The sequence below is a fragment of the Haemaphysalis longicornis genome, unplaced genomic scaffold (assembly GCF_048455015.1).
Source record: "Haemaphysalis longicornis isolate Haplotype H1 unplaced genomic scaffold, Haemaphysalis longicornis Haplotype H1 scaffold_1, whole genome shotgun sequence".
NCBI classification, from domain to species: Eukaryota; Metazoa; Arthropoda; class Arachnida; order Ixodida; family Ixodidae; genus Haemaphysalis; species Haemaphysalis longicornis.
In genome coordinates this window covers 297,148,958-297,172,910 of record NW_027526203.1, presented here as the reverse complement: position 1 = coordinate 297,172,910, position 23,953 = coordinate 297,148,958, and the positions used below count along the sequence as shown (strand labels likewise).

The 23,953-nt window shown below is 45.4% G+C and overlaps 1 protein-coding gene across 2 annotated transcripts in view; it reads left to right on the top strand.

Moving 5' to 3' along the window:
• The window catches only part of LOC144148674 (DNA-directed RNA polymerase III subunit RPC4-like), a 47,031-nt gene that overhangs the window by 20,413 nt on the left and 2,665 nt on the right, over positions 1-23,953 (top strand). Inside the window, exons 4-6 of one of the 2 annotated variants that reach the window (XM_077680199.1) lie at positions 881-1,095; positions 18,156-18,298; positions 23,329-23,569. In XM_077680199.1, the coding sequence (XP_077536325.1) occupies positions 881-1,095; positions 18,156-18,298; positions 23,329-23,569 (599 nt within the window). Of the gene's footprint in view, positions 1-880; positions 1,096-18,152; positions 18,299-23,328; positions 23,570-23,953 lie in introns of both variants that reach the window. The other variant, XM_077680193.1, reaches the window with a different exon arrangement.

The following is a 23,953-nucleotide window of genomic DNA, read 5'->3' as shown; positions in this document are numbered from 1 at the left end:
TTTACCAAGCTGCACTGACGCCGATGATTCCCAGCGCAATTTTTCACCACACTATCATCCCCTTTCATGCCTGTGGAAGTTGGTTTCACCAATATTGCATTCTGGCGGGCGGCGACAAGTTTTAGCTGCTGCAGCGTATGTCGATTTGTGTGCGCGTCACCCACCATGCAGCCATATGCTTGCAGTGGTCATGTGTGGACCGTTTCCACCTGCGGAAGACGCTTTATGCTTTTCAGCGTTATCCATATCTTGTAAGTGACGAGGTGTGTCTAAACAGCGCAAAGCTTGTGCACAGCTTAGCCCATGCATGACAGAGCTTCCACACTTGCTTATGCAAAAACAGCTGAGCTTGTGCGACAGATGGTGGTGATTGACATTTGGTTCTGCAAAGCTAAAAGGATGCTCCGTGCCAAAGAGTAGCTCGCCGCTCGCATAGACGGCTGCCCGAACCACCGGAGCCACCAGCAGCTTCCCCAAGAGCCAGAAACTGGCTAATAGCGGCACTGTAGTCTTCAGCGCCAGCTGCGTCATAGAGGCTGCATCACTGAGGTAGAGATACAGCTACGTCACTGATGGTTTGAATGGCAATGAGGATTCACAGGTAAACAAGAAGGAAAGAAGGGTTTGTTTGCTTGTTAGTACGGCCCCTGCATTATGCAGAGGGGCAATATTTGGTATATTTTGTTGTTTTGTACTCTAGCAATTGCGTATGTGAAATCGCTACCTTTGGAACCATATCTAGCGCCCTTTTAGCTTGCAGTAAGCAGTATGTCATTAACCTGCTTCTGTGGGCATCTTAAGAGTAGCTGCATCTTGCTTGTGTTGGCCGAGTGTATATGAGGGTAAGTGAGCTGTGGCATGCATGGCTCCGGTGTTGCAGTTCGGGAAAAGGCCGGGGCTGGGATGCAGTTCGAGGGTCTCACCACCAAGGAGGTGGCCGAGGGCGTCAGTGGAACCGAGGGGATGGCAAGGGGCGCAATTCGTCCGATCGTGGCCGCCCTTCCGGTCGAGGCGACCGCATCTCCGACCGCTTCATCCAGACCCAGGGGGCCACCTTTGCTCAGGGTGTGGAGGGCGAGGCCAAGGCCACGAGCGGTGAGTGTGTCACTGCTCCTTGCCCCCTTCTTTGGTGCCAGGCCACTTAGGGCCGGCCACCCGACGTGCTCATCTCCAGCCGCGCTGTGCAGTGTGATCTGGGGCAGAACTGGGAAGGAAAAGTAATGATCTGCTTTCCAAACAGCATTTAAAGGGACAGACAACTGATTTTTGTCGGGTATATATTCTCTAGCATAAATGAAGGAGCAACCCTTATAACACCTTAGCGCGAAATGTTCTTGCTGATAACGCCTTAGAACTTTTTAAATCGAAATTTTTAGAACTACGAGCCATATGTGTCCTCAAAAATAATGCTGGCAACCTAGACATGCAGTTGCATGGCAACATACTTTTGTCTGTATGCGAGATGAAAAGCGGTATTTAAAAACTTGTCCCCAGCTAAAAAAGTAGTGAATTGCAGGCTTTTTTATTACTTTGTGCTTCCTTATTCACTAGGGCATTTTGCACGAAGGCGCCATCTGTTGGGATGAACGATAGGTAGAATGCTGGCTTTGTGTTGTGGAGGTCGGCAGTTCGATTCTCCCCAGGCGTGTCCTTTTTTTTTTATTTTAAAGCTGCCGTTCGCGTTTTTAAAAACTGAAAACTAATATTTCGGCAGAAGAAACACCCCTGACTCGGGCGAAATCATCAAACAACGTACAACACAAGCAGCAAGCTCCTTCACTCGGTCTGTTTACTGAACGCTGCCGTTGACTTTGGACTGGGTGTGGAGGTTCAGTTAGCTACACTGAGAGCAACGCAGCTGCGGCGGCAGGCGGCGTGTCTTTAAAATTTTTGAAAGAATGTTTAAAAATATATGTACAATTTAAACTTTTAATTTAAATGCAATTTAAATACAATTTAAGACACTCCTGTTAAAAGGGTTTTAATAAGTGAATAAACGTTTCAGCTGTTTCAGTAGCTGCAAGGTTTGCAGGCCACGTGACCAGGACACATATTGTGTATTGTCAAGTTTCTACTCTATGAACCGCCACCCTTCTGATTTCGGAAAGTTTAGTGCCAAATGAAAATTATTTCTTCCACTTTGTTTATAAATTCCTTGTGGTTACCCCACTATATAAAATGCTGGCTTTCATATGAGCTAGAGAACATATACTTGACAAAAATATGTTGTTTAAGGTGGCAGTTTCACGGCCGCCATCTTGGCAATATTTCAGATTTTGCCAGCAGGCTATGCCACCGACCCACGACTGAGAAAGTGACCGAGATGGGTTTTGCGAGAGAAAAATGCAGGTTTCCCTCCCTTGCGCCTGCGATGCCCGAGGGTGCCTCTTTTGTTGCTGCCTAAACATGGCAAACTAATTTTTTACGCCGCAGTACACGAGGGGATGGGTTGCTGGGGTGGTTTGGCTCTGCCTTCACTTCTGCAACTTGCTCGTTCCTTCCAACCGCGCTGAAGTGTGCTAGCTGTCTACATGTGCGTAGCACAAATAAAAACAGGACGTTGATTATCAATCAACTAGGCTTTCCTGTTTTTCACTGTTAGGGTGGAAGGTAGCACAATTTAGCGGTACATATGTCGACAACACTGCCAGCCCACATTACTTGCTAAAAGAGCAGAAAGAAAACCTTGGGTGTAAAAGAGTGGAAAGAGTGATATCGTGCAAATTATGTGTTTCATGTACATATTTCAGGCGGTTTCATCAGTGAACCGCAGTTGAAGTCATTGGCATGTGCCTTGCGTCTTTCCTTCTGTCCTCATCTTTCGCGCTGTGCAATCCTGTCATCTCTGTTGATGCCATGGCAATTTTAGTCTGAATCAGAACACCACTGGACCCTAGTATGGTTTGTAAGCTATGTGCGGCACAAAACAGAAGTTCTTTTCTTTTTAAATCGGTTTACATATGCAGTGGAACCCCGCTGATACGTCCCCTGGACTTACGAAGACCCGCTTCTTACGACGGGTCTCCGCGGTCCCGGCAAACTCCCCATAGAAACAATGCATTAAAAACCTTGATGATATGACGCTCGGGTGCACGCGGTCTGCCTCATACGACGTATCCTGGCGCGGATCAACCGGCGCTTTTCCCATATTTTACTCCACTTAGCCGCCTCGTCCTGACTTTCTTTATTCTTAACCCCCGTTTGTCGCTGCTTGATGTGCAAAGGTCCGCAGGCGGGCCAGAGCACTTGCTGAACAGACGCAAGCAAGCAGGCGGGTACTCGTGAGCGGGAGTTGACCTGTGACGTCCCCACGCGGCAGGGGTAGGCCAACGCGCCAACCGCGAGATGTCGAAGTTCAGGTGGCAGGCGGACCGTGAATTTGAAGCTCCCGTCCAGCCGCCGACGAACACGATAACACATACCACACAACCCCACGGCGATGAACGAACAGCCGCTTTCCCCGCCCGCTCGATCGAAGTTTCTTCCTTTCAGGACGCTCTCTTTTCCTCTGCTCTCTGCTTATCAGTGTCTTTCAAAGCCGCGCTGTCACTCCGCTTTTTGCTTTCTAGAGTGCCTCAATTCACGCACGTCTGCCGCAAGGGTGAAGAAACGTATACGTTGTCACCTCCATTTTGGATGCAACGCTGGCCGCCGCAGCAAGTCACTGTAGCAAAACCGCGCTATAATTTTCTCCGCAATGCGGTTTACTCGCAAAGATTGAATCATCATTTCTATTTCGCGTTGCTGGATCCCGTGGGAAATGAAAGCAGCTATGTGATGAGCACTTTGACCCAATAGTGACAGAACGGGACCATTCAAAGGTCCTGGACCAAGACGAATTTTTCTTCAACTGCGAAGTTTCTGGGAAAGCTGTACAGCTTTCCTATGTAGCCCTAAGGCTGCATTGAGGTGAATGTCAAACTTTCCTTCGCGGTGTCTCCACCATGTACGGGAAGGCTGTTTTTTTCCTCTCCGCCTTGTACTATCGCTCCTTTCGCTTGGCCTTGATAGATTCACTCTCGCCTTTCCACCTTTCAGTTCGCTTGACCATATCGGCCTTATCTCACTCGCGCAAAGCGCGGTGCTGACGGGCTAGCTCGGACGCATGGAGGAGAGGGGGCACAACAGAGGTGTTGCTGTTTTTTAACTTGGGATTTCAGCTAAATGTTCGCAAATCACACCTTAACGCGCTAAATATGGTAGTTTAAATAAGTTTTTAGCCCACCTGTCGTGTGAGACAGTCTACTAGGCCGGCATTTACCCGCACCCCGGTCGTACGACACCCCGGTCATACGACGCTTTCTCGCGGTCCCTTGAAAGTCCACTGGGGTTCCACTGTATAATATTGTAACTATACTAGACTATGCCATATGCGCAAGTATCAGATGGCATGTCTTCCATTCTTCCCACCCGGCAGTAGACATAGTAGCTCATCATGCAGGTTCAAGATACAAGTCAAGAGAATCCGAAAACATTTTGTCTTTACAAGGAAAGTGACAGGCGCTGCAAATATGTATTCAATTTTCTGCGATGCTAAAAAAAGTATTGTGAGCATGGCGTTTAGACCACAGAAGGCACGACGCAAAAATAACTCGCCGGACACTATGTAATCGGCTTGAAAATAAAACCGGCGTGTCACTGCCCAGTCAACATTTTGGAGAACCTTCCAGCACACATTCTTGGCAGTACGTAGTGCCGCCTTTACGCCGGATGAAACTGAGCATACCACGCTGTGTACTAACCAGGAGCCATTAGATTCGAGAAAATTTTTATTTATCTACCAACATAATCATCACAGCTACTGGTTTGAGGAGGACAGAGTACGGAGACTCCCTATCAGTTGCAAGATACGTTGCGCAACGACTTTTGCTCTCACGGGCAAGCGCAGGGGATCGCAGTTCACGATGGTAAGCTAAACATGTCACGCTTGTATGCTAGTGGAGAGGATATGTCACTACATACGGTTACAGGGTATGGGCGCTCTTTTCTCATACTGTTCTGTGCTGCCGCCATGATCATTGGTCAGTTCGCATCATGTGACATTTGTCTACACTGTGACATTCATGGGCACCGTACCGCCATTTGTTGTTTATGCATTTTCTGTCGGTCAACTGTGGTAGCCTCAGCTTGTCCTCCCTGCTCTGCGGCTGCGTGCGACTGGCGTCGTTCCGAACATGAATCAAAGATAATGCACTTCGCAGCATTTCGGCAGCAGAAGTGTGTCTGAAGATGGTGGGTTGCTGCGTCTTCGGCAGTGTTGTTTACAAATGACCTTGTAAAAGGAGGCCGCCAAAGCGGCAACATGGAAACACTGATAAACACCAAAATGGCCACTGTTGCTCACTTCCATGCCTTAGTGACTGTACTCTGTATGCTATCTAGCGACACTGGTGAGATGGGTTAGGTGTGATCCAGAAAGTAAAAAAAAAAAGCGCGTGGTGATAGCGAGTGTGCATGCGCGTGCATCTGTGTTTGGGTTTGTGCAGTTGCAGGAACAGCTCTTATTTTAACACCGTGCATTTTGGGGCTGCTATAATCATCTTCTAAGAATAAAATTTTTTCCCTGAGGAATTTTCTTTTTCCTTTGGTGGTATTTTAATTGGCATCAAAACTCAACGGGCAGAAAACACGTGCGCGCATGCATGCACACATTTACGCACACACGCAAGTACTATGTTAAGTCGCACGCACCTGCTCTCCTGTACTGCTCCAGCTTCTTATGATCATGCATGCACCAAGTACAGAGTGCATGCCTTGATACCAAGTTATCGGGTGAAGTGATGCACTGCATTTGAGTATTCATTGCATGAAGCAGGAGCCATATGCCCCAGTTCATGGCAGACTAGTTTTGTCAGGTTGTCAGACGAGAAAAAGGAATGTGTGAGTGGAGTAGTACTATATGCCGAGGAGAAGATGGCAGCCGTATTTGGCAGGAGGGGAACTGTGGAGCGATGTGGTGAGCTTTTTCTTGTTCTCTTCACACTTGAATGGTGGAGACACTGTGGTGGTGAAGTGTTTTAAAACAAGTGAGTTAAAAGCGTGGTCTGTGGTCAGCACGTTTGACCTTGTTGGCTGTCTCAGTGTCTATCTTATGGCCCAGGACAAGCACACTAGGAATATTGGAAATGTGCAGTGTGGTTTACTGTTAAATGAAACACGAGAGTGTGTGGCCTGTGCTCTTCACATCTGCTAAAGCCGTGAAGGCATAGAGAGAGCAAGAGGGCGTGGCGTGTCTCCAAATTTTGGTCTTTGGCATGACCAGAGGCGCTAAATCTGCCAGCCCATGTGTGTCTGAGTGCCCATGGGAGGCGTTTTGTGAGCGTAGGCAGTGCACTCGTGTTCTTGTCAACAGTGGATTGCACAGTATAACTCTGCCGAATTCTGGGTACGCGCTCCTTGGTCCATTGCTAGTTGGCAGCTGACAGACTTTCCAAACAGCTCGCAGAACCATTCTTTGCGGGTGCCTTTCTTGTCTGGTCTACTTCATGTGTTTTAAACCATACTCTGGCTGTGCCTTTGAGGTAGAGGGTTATGTCTGGCTGTGTATTGAGGGGAAGGAAATATATGGCAGCCTGTAACGAGAAACTTAGGAGAGGCTGCAATGTTACCTTTCGCCAGGGTGTGGGGTGGTGTTGTAAATTCTTTGCAACTCTGCCCACTTCTGTCTTGGTATTATTATTAATATTTTTTGCACGCCTTCTGGCCTTCGCTGCTTCCCCATTGCTTGCTGTTCACTGTGCTGGGAGCCCCTGCATGGTTTAGCCCTTTTCCAAATAAGAAGGTCATACTCTCCCAAACAGTCCAATTTTCTGGGTGACAAGAGCTTGCTGGTCGCTGTCATGATGATTTGCTTATATGGACTGGCACACGGGCACAGCAGCTGAGCAGTACTGAAAGTATTGTGTGGGACAGGAGCAAAGCTAAACAGAGAGAAGTGCGTGTTTGACCAACTCACAGGGAAGTTCCTTGGTCAGGGGCTCTCTTCAGCAGACTGAGAACTGACGACTGAAAGGTGCATGCCATTGAGAGGATTGGTGAAAGTTCCCAAGAACGACGTGAAACAATTGAGATTGCTAGGAATGTTACAATACCTGCAAAAATTTGTTCCAAATGTGGTGGAAAAAAAAATCAACACTAAGAAAACTTGCCAAACAAGGCATTAACACTTTCCTGCCTACGCCTATTCAAATCGACAGTATACTATCGACACTTTCAAGTTCAAATTTGGACGTTTTCTCATTCAAATTTAGCGCTTTTCGAGTGCGCTTTGAGGTCTGGTGCCATCTACTGAGTTGTAGAGACAGAAATCTTCTTTTGCTTGTTTTTCTGTGTGCCACGATTGTTTAAAGCACTGCCACTGTGTCATGTGACAGGTGCTCAGATGATACGGAGATGGTGTTGATAGTGCGCACTACGCTGCCGCGGAAACGGCGCATTTATAGCAATTTGGACAATTCTACATGCAACTTTTTGGATGAAATTAGCAGCACCGACTCCGAGGACAACTTTTCGTCATCACATTTCAGCACCGAAAGAGGCAGTGCGCCAAACTGGCCCAGAACCTGATACCCCTGTTCAACACAAGCCCCAGAAAATGCAAAAGTATCTGAACTGTAAATTGTGCTATGAACAGAAAAGAGTGGAGCAGAAAATCAATGTTTTCTGTGATGCATGTATGGCCAACCTTTGTTTCGAGGAACTGCTTTGCACAGTGGCACAAAAATCACTAATGCTGTTATTTTTTTTTTTTTTGTAAGTCAGACAATTTTACATTTAGGCATTTGATATTTGTAGGAGTTTTGCAGTAATAGTGTATGTACAAAATGTCTCTCTTAAATTGTTTTTTTTTTTTGTGTGTGTGTGTGTGTATATGGAGCAACACCGATGTTTTTGCTTATTTTCTTGTTTGTACCAAAAATTTTCTGTGCAGCATTATTATTATTTTTTAAAAATAAAAATATCTGTTTGAAACAATTACCGCTGCAGAGAAAATTTACTCTTCTGCAATTTGATACCATGCACTCATATGTTGCGTATTTTTTGCGACTGTAAAAAATTGTTTGCTAGACTACCTGAAATCGCTGCTTTTTCCGTGGGCAGGAAAGTGTTAACTTGCTATGGATAGAGGAACAGAGCTTTTCTCTGCAAGAAATCAAAGGAGCTTTAAGAAGGCTTTAACACTGACTTGCTACAATGTGAAGGGAGACATGACAGTCTCGGTTGATGCAAGCTCAACAGTACTAGGGGTGGTGTTCCTAAAAGATGGAAAATATGTGACGTACCCTCAGCAGCACCGACTGCTGTGGAACAAGACTATCCACAGATAAAATGGCATTGGCCATCAGGTATGACTGTAAAAAGTTTCATCAGTACCTATATGGAAGACCTCCGATAGCTATAAGGAATAATCGAAGCAACCTTCCGGGGGCTGGCCAGAAAAAAACAAGTGGACTGGCGGAGACAGTGAAGCTCATTTGGCCATTCCGGGATGAACTTGCCATCTACGAGGACATCATCTTTAGGTGCAACCATGTAATCGCTTTCAAAACCTGGAGGAAACGACTGCTCCAGCAGGTGCAACATCATGGAAAGGAAAGTTGTATCAGGAGAGCTAAAGACATAGTCTACTGGCCTAGAATGTTTCAGCATATCAAAGAGTGTGTTGAACATTGCACAATACGCCAAAGAAGCCAGAAGAATCCATTGAGGGACCATTGCTACAAAAAGTAGTACAGTACAACCCCGTTACAACAGACCCTGATAGTGCTCATGATTTCAGTCTGCTATAAAAGAAGTATGAACAATCCAAATACTGTTACTACAGACTTTTATGGAATCGTGGACGAAGTCTGTTATAACAAGAGTTTGGACTTTTCAACTGTTAAAAACAAATCACACAATAAAAGTATGGTGGTCATTTCTCAAGATTCAGTTACAACTTAAACAAATTTTAGGCCAACAAACCTTCAGGATGACTTGGGGTTTTTCAACAGTTTCATCCTCTTGCGACATTGTGAAGCACATCACAAAATCGCATGCATGACTCTTTTTACATTTGCTGGGCTCCTGTTGTAAAGCACCTTCTCAAACTTTCGATTTACTCATACTATTATTACTCTCTTTAACGTCTTCAACCTACAGCTGCATTTCCATTGTCCTCACATGAATATAAATGAAATTCAAGTAAAGATCTCATTGCTAAGCTTGGAGATTTAGCCAGCTATAATGTATGAGGGCATACATTTTTTTGTTTCAATGATGTTAACTTTCATATATAAGCATCTTATCTGTTGCACTATAACACTTAAATTCTAAATCCTATCACTTGATTGCCATGACATCACACTTATGCATACTGCAAGTGGATGCAAGAAATTTCACTTCTATTAATTCACAATTATTTTTAATTGTTTCAAATTGCTTTTGTTTGATCACAACTGTGAGGTAGAAACACAAACTCTGGAAATGTACCTAACAAATGAATGGTTGCCTGCACTTGAAAAGTTCACTATAGAGATGCAAAGGTGGACTTGTTAACATTTCAAACTGGTCTGTTATATCCAAATGTATGTTGTTACAGAATCTGCAGTAAAGGAAGTTTAATCAATGGCACAGATAGGAAGACCAACCAAGCGTTGCAAATAAGTATGTTGTATCCAAATATCTGTTGTAAGCAGATCTGTTGTAACGGGGTTGTAACTTTTCTGTGGAAAATATTTGCAGAGGATTTCTTCGATCATGCAGGAAAGACCAATCACGCGATAGGGAACAGCTACAGTATTAGGGCTACACGTTTAAAATGCTAACAAGTGGAACATCAGCAGATGTTGCAAGTGCTGGTTTGCAGCAGTGTTGCAGAATAGGCAGCCCCATTCTGTTGTGAGGAGTTATAGCTTTCCACAATTCCATTGCTTTAATTTCCGTGGAATGCCAAAATTTTGCCTGTTCCCACTCCTTGAATGGCTGGGAGGTTCGATTCCGTTCCTGTGATTCCTCAATGTAGAAATCACTTTGGTGTCTGTGTCGGGTTACATACGAATGCAACATAACGCTGACGCTATCAGACATGGTGAGAACTGCAAAAATATGCATGCACGTCTCCAAAGTCGAGGTATGGAAGAAGCTTGGTGGCTTCTCGGGCAGAGGAAGATATATGAAAAAAACTATCAGGTCACCTATGTTTTCTCCTGTGGTCTGAGAATGCATGAGCATCACTGATTTTTGAGTTATGTCACCAAGTTATGTAGGTAACTTTAGTGTTGCTACGTTTTGTGCTGCTGAGTTTAGCTTTGGTAAGTGTAGGATGTCGTGAGCACTACTAAGGGGCCATAGTTCGACCTTGTCATCATTACCATTCTTTCCTTTGCGTTTTTTTCCCATCTATTCGTTATGACCAAGACCCTTCGCCAATCGCTCTTGTTAGGCCTATGTTCAGGCTTAACGTCAGGCAGCCGTATCATTCAGCTTAGCAGCATGCCAAGCAATACCAAACTTGTTGCATGTTAAGCTGCAGGTACCAGTTGAAGACGCCAGGCCTCCAAGTGTGCAAGTTAGGACTAACGTTGGGCTATGGCATACACGCGTTCAGGGATGATTGTGATTTTGTGCCCACATTTCTGGTGTCGCAGAGATATAAGGACAGCGCACTTTTCACTTGAGCCATGTAATGCTTGAGCGAGGCTCACTCGCAAAAAGGCTCCCATGTGTGCCACCCTTCCCACTACACCGCTTGCCAACAATCTGTGTCACACACCTGATAACGCCATTCCGTGCGCGAAGTAACCTGTACGCATTAAATTAAAAGCAAACTCCTAAACTGCAATATTAGAGCATCAAGGGGTGACAAATACCATCACGGCACAGTCGTGTGAACCTTGTAAAATGATCTGACCGCACTGGAATCAGGGAGTGACCGTGTCATAATCGCTCTCAATGAGTTGAAGAGTTGAATTTTATTTCGGCACATTACGTTTGTTTTATCTGGCGCTGACAATTGGCATTTAAAAAAAATTCCGGGCCATCTTCTCTGACTTGAAACCTTGGGAGGGGCGAAGGATGCAGTGTATAAGTGTATTATTGGCGCCTTGGCATTTATGCCGACGGAGATGAAACTGTTGGGGGGTAGAGGTATACAGCTTTGCTGTAAAAGTGTCTTGTCTTTGAAGCACGAAGCTCTCTAGCGCGAGGTGTAAACGAGTGTCCCAGTGTTTTTTTAGTACGCGTTACGAAGCGCTCCAGCGCGAAGCGTAAAAGTGTCTCCCAGTGTATTTTTAGTACGCGTTACGTTCTAGCGCAAGGCTTAAGCGAGTTTCCCGGTGTTTTAGTACCGTGACTGCATGAGACGAACAGTGACAACGACAATGACGACGACAGGAGACGCCAACAGCCCCAGCCCCTAAGGGGCTTCGCCCCAAAAAATTGCTCATTTAACCCTTTGAGGGTCGAATTTTTTTGAAAAAAACTTTCCCTGGTGGTCAAATTAGTTTATTGCGGATTTGGAATGTACAAAATGTCTAAAGTCTAGATTAAATGGTAAAAAATTATCAGAAACAGGATTTTGGGGTCAGCATCACTTAGAACTGAAAAATATTCAATAGTATTTCAGAGTGTGGTATTCCTTGAAACACGGGTCTACGCACAGTGCCTTATCGCAGTCTGCACGCATAAAGCGCGTGTCCGAAAATGAGCTGTCTTCTTCTTCCGAAGAAAGACTGTCTTCCGATCCAGACTAGGTGAAAGGAGCAAACTCAGAGTCAGAAGAGTCATTGCGGTCGGTGTCATCAGAACGGGCAGTTCGTTGTTCCGTATCGCCGCTTTGCCGTGCATCTGAAGAACTTGAAGGCAACTCAGTAAACAAGGAGAGCGAGAATAACTTGTGCGCGCCGGTGATAAACAAGCTAATAGCAGCGCCAATATAGATAGAAATCAACTTCCGCCGCCCCCGCAACGGAGTCTCCGAGTAGGTTACTTCAGTTCCAAGCAAGGAGCGCAAGAATACCTAGTGAGCGTGGGTAATAAACAAGATAAGAGCAGCGCCAATATAGATCGAAACCAACTTCCGCCGCCCCTGATAGTGAGCGCCGATCAAGTTTCGCGCGCCTCCGATTCGATCACGTGGCGAAACTGAAACCACGAAACGCGTTGACACGTACAGACGCCGTTACGCGCCGAAGCCAGAGAGTTCTGTTTTCCACCGCAAGAAGGTAGCACAATCAAATTTCAAACACTTCTTGTAAGTCCCAGGAGGTGGTACCCGTAAGGCAAAGACCTTGCGGGACGGAAAACCGCCGCAGTACACGTACGGCAAAAACCCTCGAAGGGTTAAAGTGCTACCCAATAAGATGAGATCCGCAGCAGTAGAAGTGCTGCTGTGGATCTCCTTGGTGGGGCAAAAGTGGCTGCGGAATACGACGGTAGTCGCGTAGAGCAGTCGCTTTGGTGCACCTTAGGTGCCAGGAACATTTTACCTGTCTAGAGCTTCTCTTTGGGGGGTTCACTGGGAGTCACCACTTTTGCCCATGAGTTCACAACAGCCGCCCAAAAACTAAAGGCAGCGATTGGCGGCGTGGTTTGCAGTGGTGCTGATTCAAGAGCCGGCTTGGCTGTAGGTTGCAGCCTAATATAGACACAGCTAGACTGAAAAATCCCATTCCATTCCCATTAATTTCCGGGCAAACGGCGCTTGATTCCGTTCCCGTTCTATAGATGGTATTCACTGAAAAGTTTAGTGGGTGATTCCTTCGCTTGGCAACGCTAGAAACCGCGGACTGTGCCCTCTGTGCATGTGCATTGCGCCCACATTTCGCAGGAAAAAACACCGGTGTGCGTCGTCTGCCCTGTTTTAACCCGATTATTGGCCGTGGCGTCAATAGTTCTGTTAATAATTGCACTCAAAGTATGTGGTGGGGCTCTCCTTGCCCTCGAGAACTTCGCATCACCGGAGAAGGAAACCGCGGCTGCGAACGAAAGTACCACGGCACGCAAGAGGCCGATGCTGCAGTTGCCTGCGACCACAGGTGTTGACACAAGTGCCCTCTATAATGCGTGGTTGAGTACAAGAACCAAATAATGCTTTTGAAGAAATGTTTCACGCGTATGCCGATTTAGATACAAGGTAGCAGCTGGTGCATATGAGGCCGTCTCCCGAGCCATGCAGTGCTCGCACTTCCCAGTCAACACAAGCGCTGAATCGCAAGTGCCATTTGAACAAATCACCCGAGTTCGGTCTTCCGCACGGCAAGATTGTTGGCAACAATATTTCCGTTCTTGTCCTTGAACAGGTGACAGACTTTGAAGGGGCAATCTGCTTTCACTAGAATATGCACGCAACTAGCATCCATCACGACGCAGTTGCACGTGTATGTAGGCTCCAAAGTTTTTACCGCCCAACCTACCGTAAAGTTCCGAAAGAACACGCACTCAAAGTACAGGGATATCAAGTGCAAAGTACAGGATGGGCAAACTTTCGGGTCAGGTGCAAAAAACTACAAAATATTGGCCGCACCGCCATCCAAAACTGTGGAGATATCAAGAAAAATACGAGATGGGTGAAGTTTTGGTGAACTTCTAGGTTAAGGGGGGACACTGGTCTTAAAACAATTTCTTTTAATTTTCAAGCAACCTTTGTGAAACTTGTCAGTCTTGCTGCTTTTCTCCCACTGATTTCAGATATGCCATTATTTTCTCAGTAGGCCAATTAGTTCCCAAAATAATTAGCACTAATTAGCCATTTTTAGTCAAGCAATAGACAAAACAGTGTTGGTCATAAAACTGTAATCTTTATATTTTCCAATACTATGAACCCTGGTGAGTGCAACAATCGAAGCAGTTTTTTGATGCATCGCTTGGAACTAATTTTACAGCTCGTTAAACTTTGGTGTTTGAAATGGGCACTCAAAATGGCTCCTTGCCACTGGTGCTACCAAAGTTTAACGAGCTGTAAAATTAGTTCCAAGCGATGCATCAAAAAACTGCTTCGATTATTGCACTCACCAGGGTTCATAGTATTGGAAAATATAAAGATTACCGTTTTATGACCAACACTGTTTTGTCTATTGCTTGACTAAAAATGGCTAATTAGTGCTAATTATCTTGGGAACTAATTGACCTACTGAGAAAATAATGGCATATCTGAAATCAGTGAGAGAAAAGCAGCAAGACTGACAAGTTTCACAAAGTTTACTAGAAAATTAAGAGAGGCTGTTTTAAGACCAGTGTCCCCCCTTAAGTGCGGAAAGGACAAATAAGTGACCGCATCAACACATAAATAGATGATTCTTGTTTAGTTTGTTCACTCATCGGCACTAAAGACATTGATTTTAGGGGGTGGGCGATCTTTTTAGGGAATTGAATGTTTCACCCCTTAAGGGCTGTGGGTAATGTTTCGGGGGAGGGCGTTCTCAACTTTATGGTAGTTGCGCGACAATTTCAACCATGTTTGGTGTTAGGTAGATCGTTGGGTGCTGCACGAAAGAGTATTTGGCGTCGAGGTGTTATTTTTCATTCAGTGGGGCACAGTTTTGAACATCAAACAGGTCTTGCTGTTGCTATGTACTGTGCTTCTTCAGGCGCCAGCGTGATCACGTAACAGCCATCTCGTGGAGCCTGATGTAACCAGTGACACGTGATTTGGCGACGTCACCTCAGCAACACATACGCTTGATGGTGCACACTCATGGTTGCCCGCATGCGTGCCAAGCCAATGAATATAACCTGTTCCTCCAAGCATTGTCTGCATTCCATTCCCATTCTATTCCGCGGTTGCAAAAAAGTGGAATGAATCTAGGGTCATTGCAATTCCAAATTGGCAACTCCACAACACTGGTTTACAACACATATGTAGTGCACCAAGGCTGCTCGAGTTGGGCAATAGATTTTTTTTTTTTGTAAAGCAATTCAGAGTTAAAAAATGAATGAGGATTTGAACGCCAAACACCGAGTCTGTGTTACCCACACTTGTGCACACCAAGCTGAAAGAGTGGTGCGAGTGGCCAAGTCTCGAGCACAAGGCTCTTCAGTGGTCAAACCAAGGCAACACTATTGGTCAGTGCAGAGAGTCATCAAACCTAAATTCATGAACAGTGTAACAGGAAAGCCCAAAGCACTGTATAGGAAGCAAAAGGTGTATGCAGACACCCAATCAGCACCTGCTCCAGCAGCCAAGAAAGGTTCCATAGTCAGGAGTCTTCTATAGTCGTCAAAAATGGATCCCAGGAGCAATAGTTGTGAGTACGCCTCACTTAGGTACCTTCATTGTGCAAACAACGAGGGGAAGTTTTGGAAAAAAGTAGTCTTTCATCATACCTACCGAGGCACGCTGCGAAGACAGACTGCAGTGCCCGCAGTCACACAGCCACACCCTACAAGCCAGAGAGAAATGGACTATCCACCAGCCAAGGGGACAAGCTGCAGTGAAGCGGACTCTGTCAACAAGTGAACACCTCTAAAAGGAACAAATGAAGGGGAATGTAATTTAAGTGACATGGCCAGCTAGATTACTTCTAACTTTCCTCCGATTTGAGCATGGCCTGTCCTGTGTTATTACTATTATATGCTTATTAAACAGTTTCCTAAACCATCAAAGTATCATTCATCATGGCTCCACAATGCATGCTTAACAGTCAAAATTTAGCCCATTGGCCACAATGTACTTTGGCCGTGGAATATTTGAGTTCATTGTGTATCACCTTTAATTGTATAATCAAATTTCTGTGGTAACTTATAAATTTATGGCCTGTTTTACAAGTATGCAGCCTGTAGATTGTTGATGCTTTCGATTTATATGAATTGCTTAGCAGTGGCATTTCTCTGCACTGGAAGGTATATGAATCAAGGGCACTTTCAGAATATGGTTCTGTGGGGTGCATTTTTGTAATTGCAGCCTAGGGCTTCAGCTTCTCACTTTTTGAAATGGGCCAGTAATAATCAATAATTGTTGGGAAAGAGCCCTAAACTATTGCAAACTCTGCAACACTCGCAGCACACACGCCAACTTCTCGCTGAGTAGCCCGTCAGCGAGTCATGAGAAACCATAGTTTATATTTTGAAACATTGGCCCAAATATTGTTTCAGAATACAGCTTCAATTTTCGCACTCACAAGCTATGTTCTCCCATTGTCCACACGCACAGAAAATAAATCGGTGAAGCCAACTAGTACAATACAACTGGCGCAATGCTGGCTGCATTGTTGTACATGACAAAATGTGGCCCCACTTGCTCATCACAACCTATAGATGCACTGCTGAAAGGTAGATGCTCGCAACAAAATGCTTTTCCACAGGTTTGGGATGAGGTGTGTGGCACCCAATGAGGGCCATTACCATGCTGGCTGCTGTATCCTGGAGGTGGATATTGTGTTTTGCCAATGGAAGTAAGAGAAAAAGAAAAACAGTAACCTAATGTGGTTTTCTTTGCCTGAAAAGTGGTATTTGTCCGGTGCACTTTACATCAATGTGCCCTTATGGTAGGGAGTCACCTGCACGCCTATTCGCGCTTTCCAGCGATGCTGGTGACGCCGCGCGGAATTTCTCCGAAGCCGCGAGATGATGATCGGCGGCCCGGTCATTCCGGCGGAGGTGGCCGGCGACATCCGAACGGCCTCGCAGAAGCAAAAGGAAAACAGTAATCATAAGTTCAGTAATCGACAAGGCCGTAAGAATAATCTGAAAATATAGGCTAAACAAGCGTTCGTATTCTCTTAACTTTCTTGAAACCACAGAAACTGCGGCTAATGAAAAAGATGTGGACCTCATTGGTTTTTGCTGCGGAAAAAAGCGCCAGTCTGTTGGAAATACCTGAGCCTACGTGGTGCTTAAATAATTGTCTACTGAATTACGGCTGCCACAATTAACGGTGCTTTGCTGGGAGGCCAGCGCTTTTGTAGGCTTTTTGTATAACTTTGTGATCTCCTTCTTCGGATAGTATTTTGCATTTAATATTTACTAGCAATGTGTCAACCTATCTCGGCTTAAGTGTTACATTGGCTCAATTCCACAGCTTTGAAACATATAAGCAGCAGAGGCTGTCCAATGGACTTGCTTTTATTTTCAATGAAGAAACATGAAAACCTTTTGGAAGCGAATGCGACAAGCAAATGTAATGATGTGTTTATTGATTAATGACTGAATAGTATAAATAATTATGTTGAAGCAAGATGTTTTAGCAAGATGTTTTAGCAATAACAATAACTTTGGGTCAGGTAGTTCAAAAGCGAGCACTTGAATGCATTTGGTAACCCCCCTGGTTTAGGTTATAAGCCTCGACGCACTTAAAAACCTTACCGGCAGTTAAAAATCAGCAAAATAATTTCACCCAGGAGATTTCTCTTAAATTATCACTAGCCAAAAGCGCACCTGTGATGCAATGTCTATTTTTATGTACGCTTTAATATCACATGCCAGTGTATGCTGCATTCATGTGTAAATGCGTAGGCTTATATTATTTCCTGCTATAATGCTAATATGTTCATTTATTTGCCACTTGATATGGCGCAATGGTGGCCTCGTTTTCACTGTTTCACTGCACAAAGTCAAAATTACTGTAATACGCACATATCGCCCGCGCACGGTGTGCATGGTCCTCTGCGTAGCATGCACACAGGAAAACAATGAACAAGCCTCAAGTATAATGCACACTCGATGACGTACAGTGCAGTGATGTCCAAAACTGAGCGTTGCACATCCTATAGCAGTTTGTTTGCCCAATGAGGCAGGATTATTCTCGAACCACTTCCGTGCGGCCTGAGCCGTTCACAGCGGATTGCCTCGCACGTGACGCCTTTTACGCCGCAGCAGACACCCTGAAACGATCCGAATGCTGTCTCGCATTCAGCAACATAATTATTTTTCAATAAAGGAATAGTTTCTAGCGCAACTATGGGCTTTTAGGCCTTTGCTGATGCTGGCGCGCATGTTGCTACGGGGCCCAATCACCGTCTCGTCTGCCATTGCAGTTTTCCACAGCGCCACCTGTAGGGGCTTGAAAGAGTGGACTCCCTGGTGTGCTGCATATGGCAGTGTTGCGATTTCATTTTGTGTGTGGTGCGCGAGCAAAAGTGTATTCGTATCGTGGCTCATTTATGCTCGGAGGTTTGTTGTTGGATGGCTTGGTCTACAGGGCGTTGATATTTATTGGAGGTGTTCTTTCCTTGCAGCAGCAGCATTTCCCAAGTGGAACAACAGGTCCGAGTCAGTGCACGTGGAGAAGCCCAAGTTGCCCAGCATTCCTTGCAGTGCCTCCTTGACGTCCGAGGAGAAGGCTGAGGATCAGAAAAAGCTTGAACTTCTGCTTAGGAGTGATGTGAGTCTTTTGTTGCGGCTCTGCAGGTTTGATGTCTGCCGTTTTCCTATTTTCAAGGACGACTTCAGCTTATTTTCCAGCTGTGTTTCTGATGAGGGCAAGCTTCAAAAGCACCGTTGTGTACAAGATCCTTCCACCGACATGCAACATCTGACATAGAGCGCTCTAGTCTGGGCTCCTTATTGCCAAGATATTGTCCCAGCCCCTTAAGCAGCATCCTGCCATGACAAACTATTTTTCGGGGTGGGGTTATGATGGTTGTCCTGAAAGGTTTAATGTAATGAGAAGCCAGGTTAAAGGAGCCGTGAAGACAAAATACGAGTTTATTTTATTCAAAAGATTTTGTGTTTTATAGTGCCCCCAGCACTTGTCCAGATGCGAACGATGATTTATTCATTGATAAATAATTCAATTCAAGTTCAAGTTTTGATTTTCCCGCTAAATCGTGCGTTTTCCTGGTCTGCAATGACCTCACCGCTCTCCAGCCGATTGTGGAGCTCGTTCACTGTTAGTCAACCTAGATGGCGCCACCATACCGTGGCAAGCTGTTTTCTGCATTTGGTTTGTTTTTTGGCCGTATTTAAACCTGGCTTGTTTTTGTTCAGGGAGAAAATACTCGTTTCGTGAAACAAAGTGCTCGCTCGACAAATATGGTCACATAAGACATCGTTGCTTGCGTCAGTCAGCCAGTGTCGTCTGATACAACCCCAAAGCCTGCAGTCCTGTGCAGCTAAACCGAGCATAGTGCGCACAGTAACAACAGCAGTAGGCATTGGTACTTCTATGTTTACGTGTGATTTCGTAACTTCCATGGTTTGCCCTGAATTTAAGCGCAAATAGCACGTTCGGCAAGCTTATCAGCCCTGCCTAATTTGCATTTGCTTTTACCGGCCTCCACCAATCGCAGAGCTGGGCACATATGACCTCATAGGTTCTGTTGCAGGAAATGAATACATGCTTCTCGCCACCCCGAAAACCTCACTTGTTGCTCCAAAATACTGTTTTTGGGTGGTGCAAAATCATGTTTTGCTGAACAGCCAAGTCCTAATGTATTTCAGGTACTCTTCAGAAAAGGCTTCAAAGCTTGTTGGGGCTGTTTGTCTTGCTTGCTTCAATTCGAAAGGAGGAGAGGAGACATTTAATAAATTGAAAGTTTGAGAGGCACAGTGTTTTTTTGTTTTTTTTTTTTCTCATGTTAGGCCATAAGAATTAAAAAATGACACTCAGGGTGACCCAAGAATTATTCACACTGTTTTCATGAGATTTGGGGGTGGAGTGGGGGAAGGGGGGGTATATATATGTGCCACATCTGTCTCAGTGTCCTTCCCTGGTACCGAATGCAAGGTAAATGTAAACAAAGAACTGTTCTGCTGAATGTTAGTGGTAGTTTAACATGTGAATTTGTTTGAGGCAGTTCGCATAGAGCGGAACCTGGCATTTGGCACTTTTGTAGCTTCTTCGGACCTGCTTTTTAGATGTAAAACACCACCTACAACGCTGCCGGGACACAGGTTTCTCAAGTTGGTGATCTGGGGCCAAGAAATCTCACATCCTCAAGGACTTGTGCCACTTGCTGGCCGCAAGATGCTCCTTGTAATGAGCAGCCATTCCTTGGGTGCTGCTGAACATTAGAACATATTGGGCTTAAGCAGTGTGAATGGGTCATTTAGTCCCAATGCTGCGAGCCAAATCCAACTGGCAAGCAGACTCTTAAAGGGAAGCTGAAGCGCTTTCCAGAAAATTTGAGTTAGATTAACAGTTATATAGTTTCTTGCGCGCTGATTCCGAATATCACATTGAAATTTATCGTACATGAGTCCAAGTGGAATTTATCTTGCAAAAAGTGCGGCCCCGTTTGAAAGACGCGCGCTTTTTGTCTTTTGACGCCCCTGATTGGTTGCACCCGTCATGACGTCAAAGGAGGACACCCTTCGGCCGCGCGGGTTGTCGGAAGCATTGCGAACGATCGCACGGTTGCCTTTGCGGCAATTTAGCTTGCAGTTTAATTTTCGCACATGACTGGAAGTTTGTTTTATAATTTCCCGTGCTGTTGGTTCAATTATCTTGGAGCTTAAATTTGCTTTACACAACAGAGAACCCCAAAGCAGTGACTGTGACGTCGACTAGTGGGTTCCATCAAAATATTTTTGAATTAGGCAACCAGCATAGGGGGATTTTATACCTTATGTTAATATTACGTACTGCCTTAACTGTTTCTTATTATACACAAAACCATTTATGCCGAAGATTAATGGGCGTTTTATAAACAATCTACCAGCGAAAAGCACGTACTTGCACTGCGCGAAAAAATAGCGTTCATGCGCTGTAAACGTATATGCGAGACACATCTTGCCGGTACACGCATAAACCAACAAGCAGACTCTGCTTCCGCATTTCCTTTGTTCGTTGTCGCCCACCCCAGCCCCGTTACTCATCCCCGTACACAGACCTACACGCGCGCGCCATTTCGGCAGCGGCGCTACGGCGCCTCCGCGATTGCTAGCTGCACTTCGATGAGTGGCGTCTTACTATTTCACATGCATTTATTCTGAAAACACTGCAGCATACTAGTGCCTGCTTAGCATTATTGGCTGTAGTAGGGCTTGATTTTCGCTTGTGTGTTACGCATTCTGCTACAATATTACGGCCACCTCGTTATAATTAACAGACCAGTCGGACAAGGCAGTTACGTTGTAGTTACGTTACTTTAGGTAACAATCACCAAACGTTTGTGATAATGAATCGTTGGCCTGTTTCAGCATTTCTAGATTTAAGCATTTACCGCGCTAGTCGGACAGAGGCCGTATATTTACTCTTCGCTCCTAATTTTTTTAGTATCATCATTATATATATCACCGACTATCACTGGAGCACACTTGAGGTTCAGTGACAACAAATGCTTGCCAGGTTATAATATGCAGCCACACGGAATCTTGGGCAAAAAATTAGGCCCCCGCAGTCAACACAAATTATGGCACGGTGGTGGTTCGGAGTGGTGTTTTTTTTTTTAATTCCAGACAAACATCACCTTATCGTGACATGTATACTTGCAAAATAAGTAATCTGGTTGTCTTGGTTCTTTTACTTTGTAAGAATACTGTTTACCTCTTAGCCGGGAGAGAACTTCTATCAGGATTGGCCCCTTGTTTTAGTTTCGCCAAAAAATTGTTTTTTTGAACACTGTCCTGAGACCATAGGGAAAGAAAACCGACGCGTTTAACGAAACAAGTATTTCCTGAACAAATGTGACTTGGTTTCTGGAATGGAACGAAACATCCCCGGCCAAAGTACAGCAGTATTCCCCATCGTTCCTAAATCTAGGATCTAATGTCATCAAAAAAAAAAAAAAAAAAACGCATTGGGGCGGTTTACAAAGTATTTAACGTAGTGTAGTATATTCTCTGTCATCAAGCACAGCCACCTCGGCTGTCGCTTCCGTATGTTATCAAGCATTCGGGCGTGGCATTATTCTGCTTAGGAATACGGCATTATAACGTATGCCTCGTTTGGCGTTCGTGCATCCTTTTTGAACACGAAAATTGTACAAACGAGTGCTATCAACCACAACAACAAGTATCATTCACAATGAAACACGGCGAAAAGAGCATGGCTAGAGTGTACTCCGAGGCGGCCGATCCGGCCGGAAGTCCAGGTATGACGTTTTTCAGCTGGTTTTCGCCCGCGCTCTTCGGTCTTCCGGCATCGCGCGGCGAGATGGGGGCGGGGCATCGGGCTACTTTTGTTTGCTCATTGCGCCGCTTCTATTGCATGTATTGCGAAAATATTTCGTACACATGAACTATTCAATGTGTGCTTGCTGCTAGTCAACTTTTCTTTTAATTCTAAAACCGCTTCACCTTCCCTTTAAAGAAGTACTGACACGAAATTTGCGTGTTACGTTTTTTTTCTTCGCCGCTACAGGTTCCTACCAGCTCACTAATCATAGAATGGCACATTAGATGGTCGATCACAGCATAAATAATTATTTACAGCCTCGTTTATTCATATCAGTTTCAGTTTTGACAAAACAAACACTGAGGCAGCCACCATGATAGGACGGCACTCGTGATGTCACTGTTCTTGTCGCAGCACTGTTGGTCTCAACGCTTGCGCGCACGTCCAGACCGGCCATGGCTTCCACCATCTCCACACGCCCAGGTAGCATGACGTCAGTCCCAAAACCATGACACTGTACACATGGCGGAGCAGCGCGCACCGACTATAGCCAGTGTGTTGGCCACGTCACGGGAACCCTGACGTCGGCAGTTTAGGGCCAGAGCAGATGGCATCATGCTGATGCCAATGTTGCCAGGGTATCTGTTCTGAGCTTTCTCGTGCACACAAAGATTAGAATTGATTTAAAATATGTTATACCGAACGGTTACTGTTGAAACTTGCTGGGAGATATCACCACATGCAAAGGAAGCCTTTTACATATTTATTCAGCTTTGAAATTTCGTGTCAGTACTCCTTTAAAGTACTGCACCATGAAGACAATGAGTATTTTTGTCGCCAATCTGTAGTAGATCAGAAGGGGCTGTTCATAAAAGCGCTCAAATGGCACTCACCAGCCATTTTGAAGTGGCAGTTTCAAGTTTTCATGCTTCCACAGCACATAGCCAAACTAGAGGAGCATTTCTACATAGAACAACTTGATGCCAGAGCTTTTACCAGAGCGAGGTAAAAACACAGTGCGGAGCTTTCTTCACTGATTGAGAGGTGGCAGCATTGGCGAAACTAGTGCACTGTTGTACTGTTTCCTCCTTGCAGGCATTTTAAGTGCAGCAGCAAAATGTTGAAAGTCTGCACCACTGTTCTACGAAGGCTTAAATGTGTTACAAGTCCGGTTGACATTGAGTGGCAGCTCATAACGACCTGTGTTGTGTGGGTGAAAATTCACCCACTGTCCCTTGTGAAAGTGGGGATCTTGAAGTGGTTCAGGTCTGAATGGTTTGTTGCGCGGGCTGTCCTTGTATACTGGCTTGCTTTCCATCTGAGTGACTGACTTTAGACTGTGCATGGGGCTGCAGTTCATCGACGATGGATCGGGCGAAATTCCCCGGCTGTTCCCGACCACCCTGCCGCTGCTGGTGCCATCCGGGTCCGCCTCGGAGCTCAAGCCTTTGGTCAAGCCGGAGATTCCAGTCAAGTCGGAGGTGCCAGTCGTCAAGCAGGAGCCCACAGAAGAGCCAGTCCTGGCCAAGGCTGTGCCGAGCACAGCTCTGAAGAGGACGTCCCTGGCTGACCTGTGCACAGACCCTAACTTGCCAGGTGAGTGTGTAACTGGGCCAAGCAGTGTCCCATTGCAGTGGAACCTTGCTAAAGTAGGCAGGGTTTGCCCGGGGAGCAATAGTCTATTGCCCAGGAGTATTCGAATTCCTGTATGAGTCTTAACCATTGCTACAATATGCAAGAGGCTTAATATACTTGTGGTTCTGTGCAAATTGCTAAAAAGTGCCAGTAGGTGGATATCCTTATCTATATTCGTAGTTCTATTGTAAAGAAGGTAGATTAACTTTCAAAGGTGCAAAGGGGGGGTGGCATGTCAGCTGTGGTCACATGCTTTGTTGGGCAGTGCGGCTGTGCTGTTGTGCTGTAAGTGTGCAGAATAAATGAACAGGTGAGCCATGTCTTGTATATCTTCCAACTTTTCCA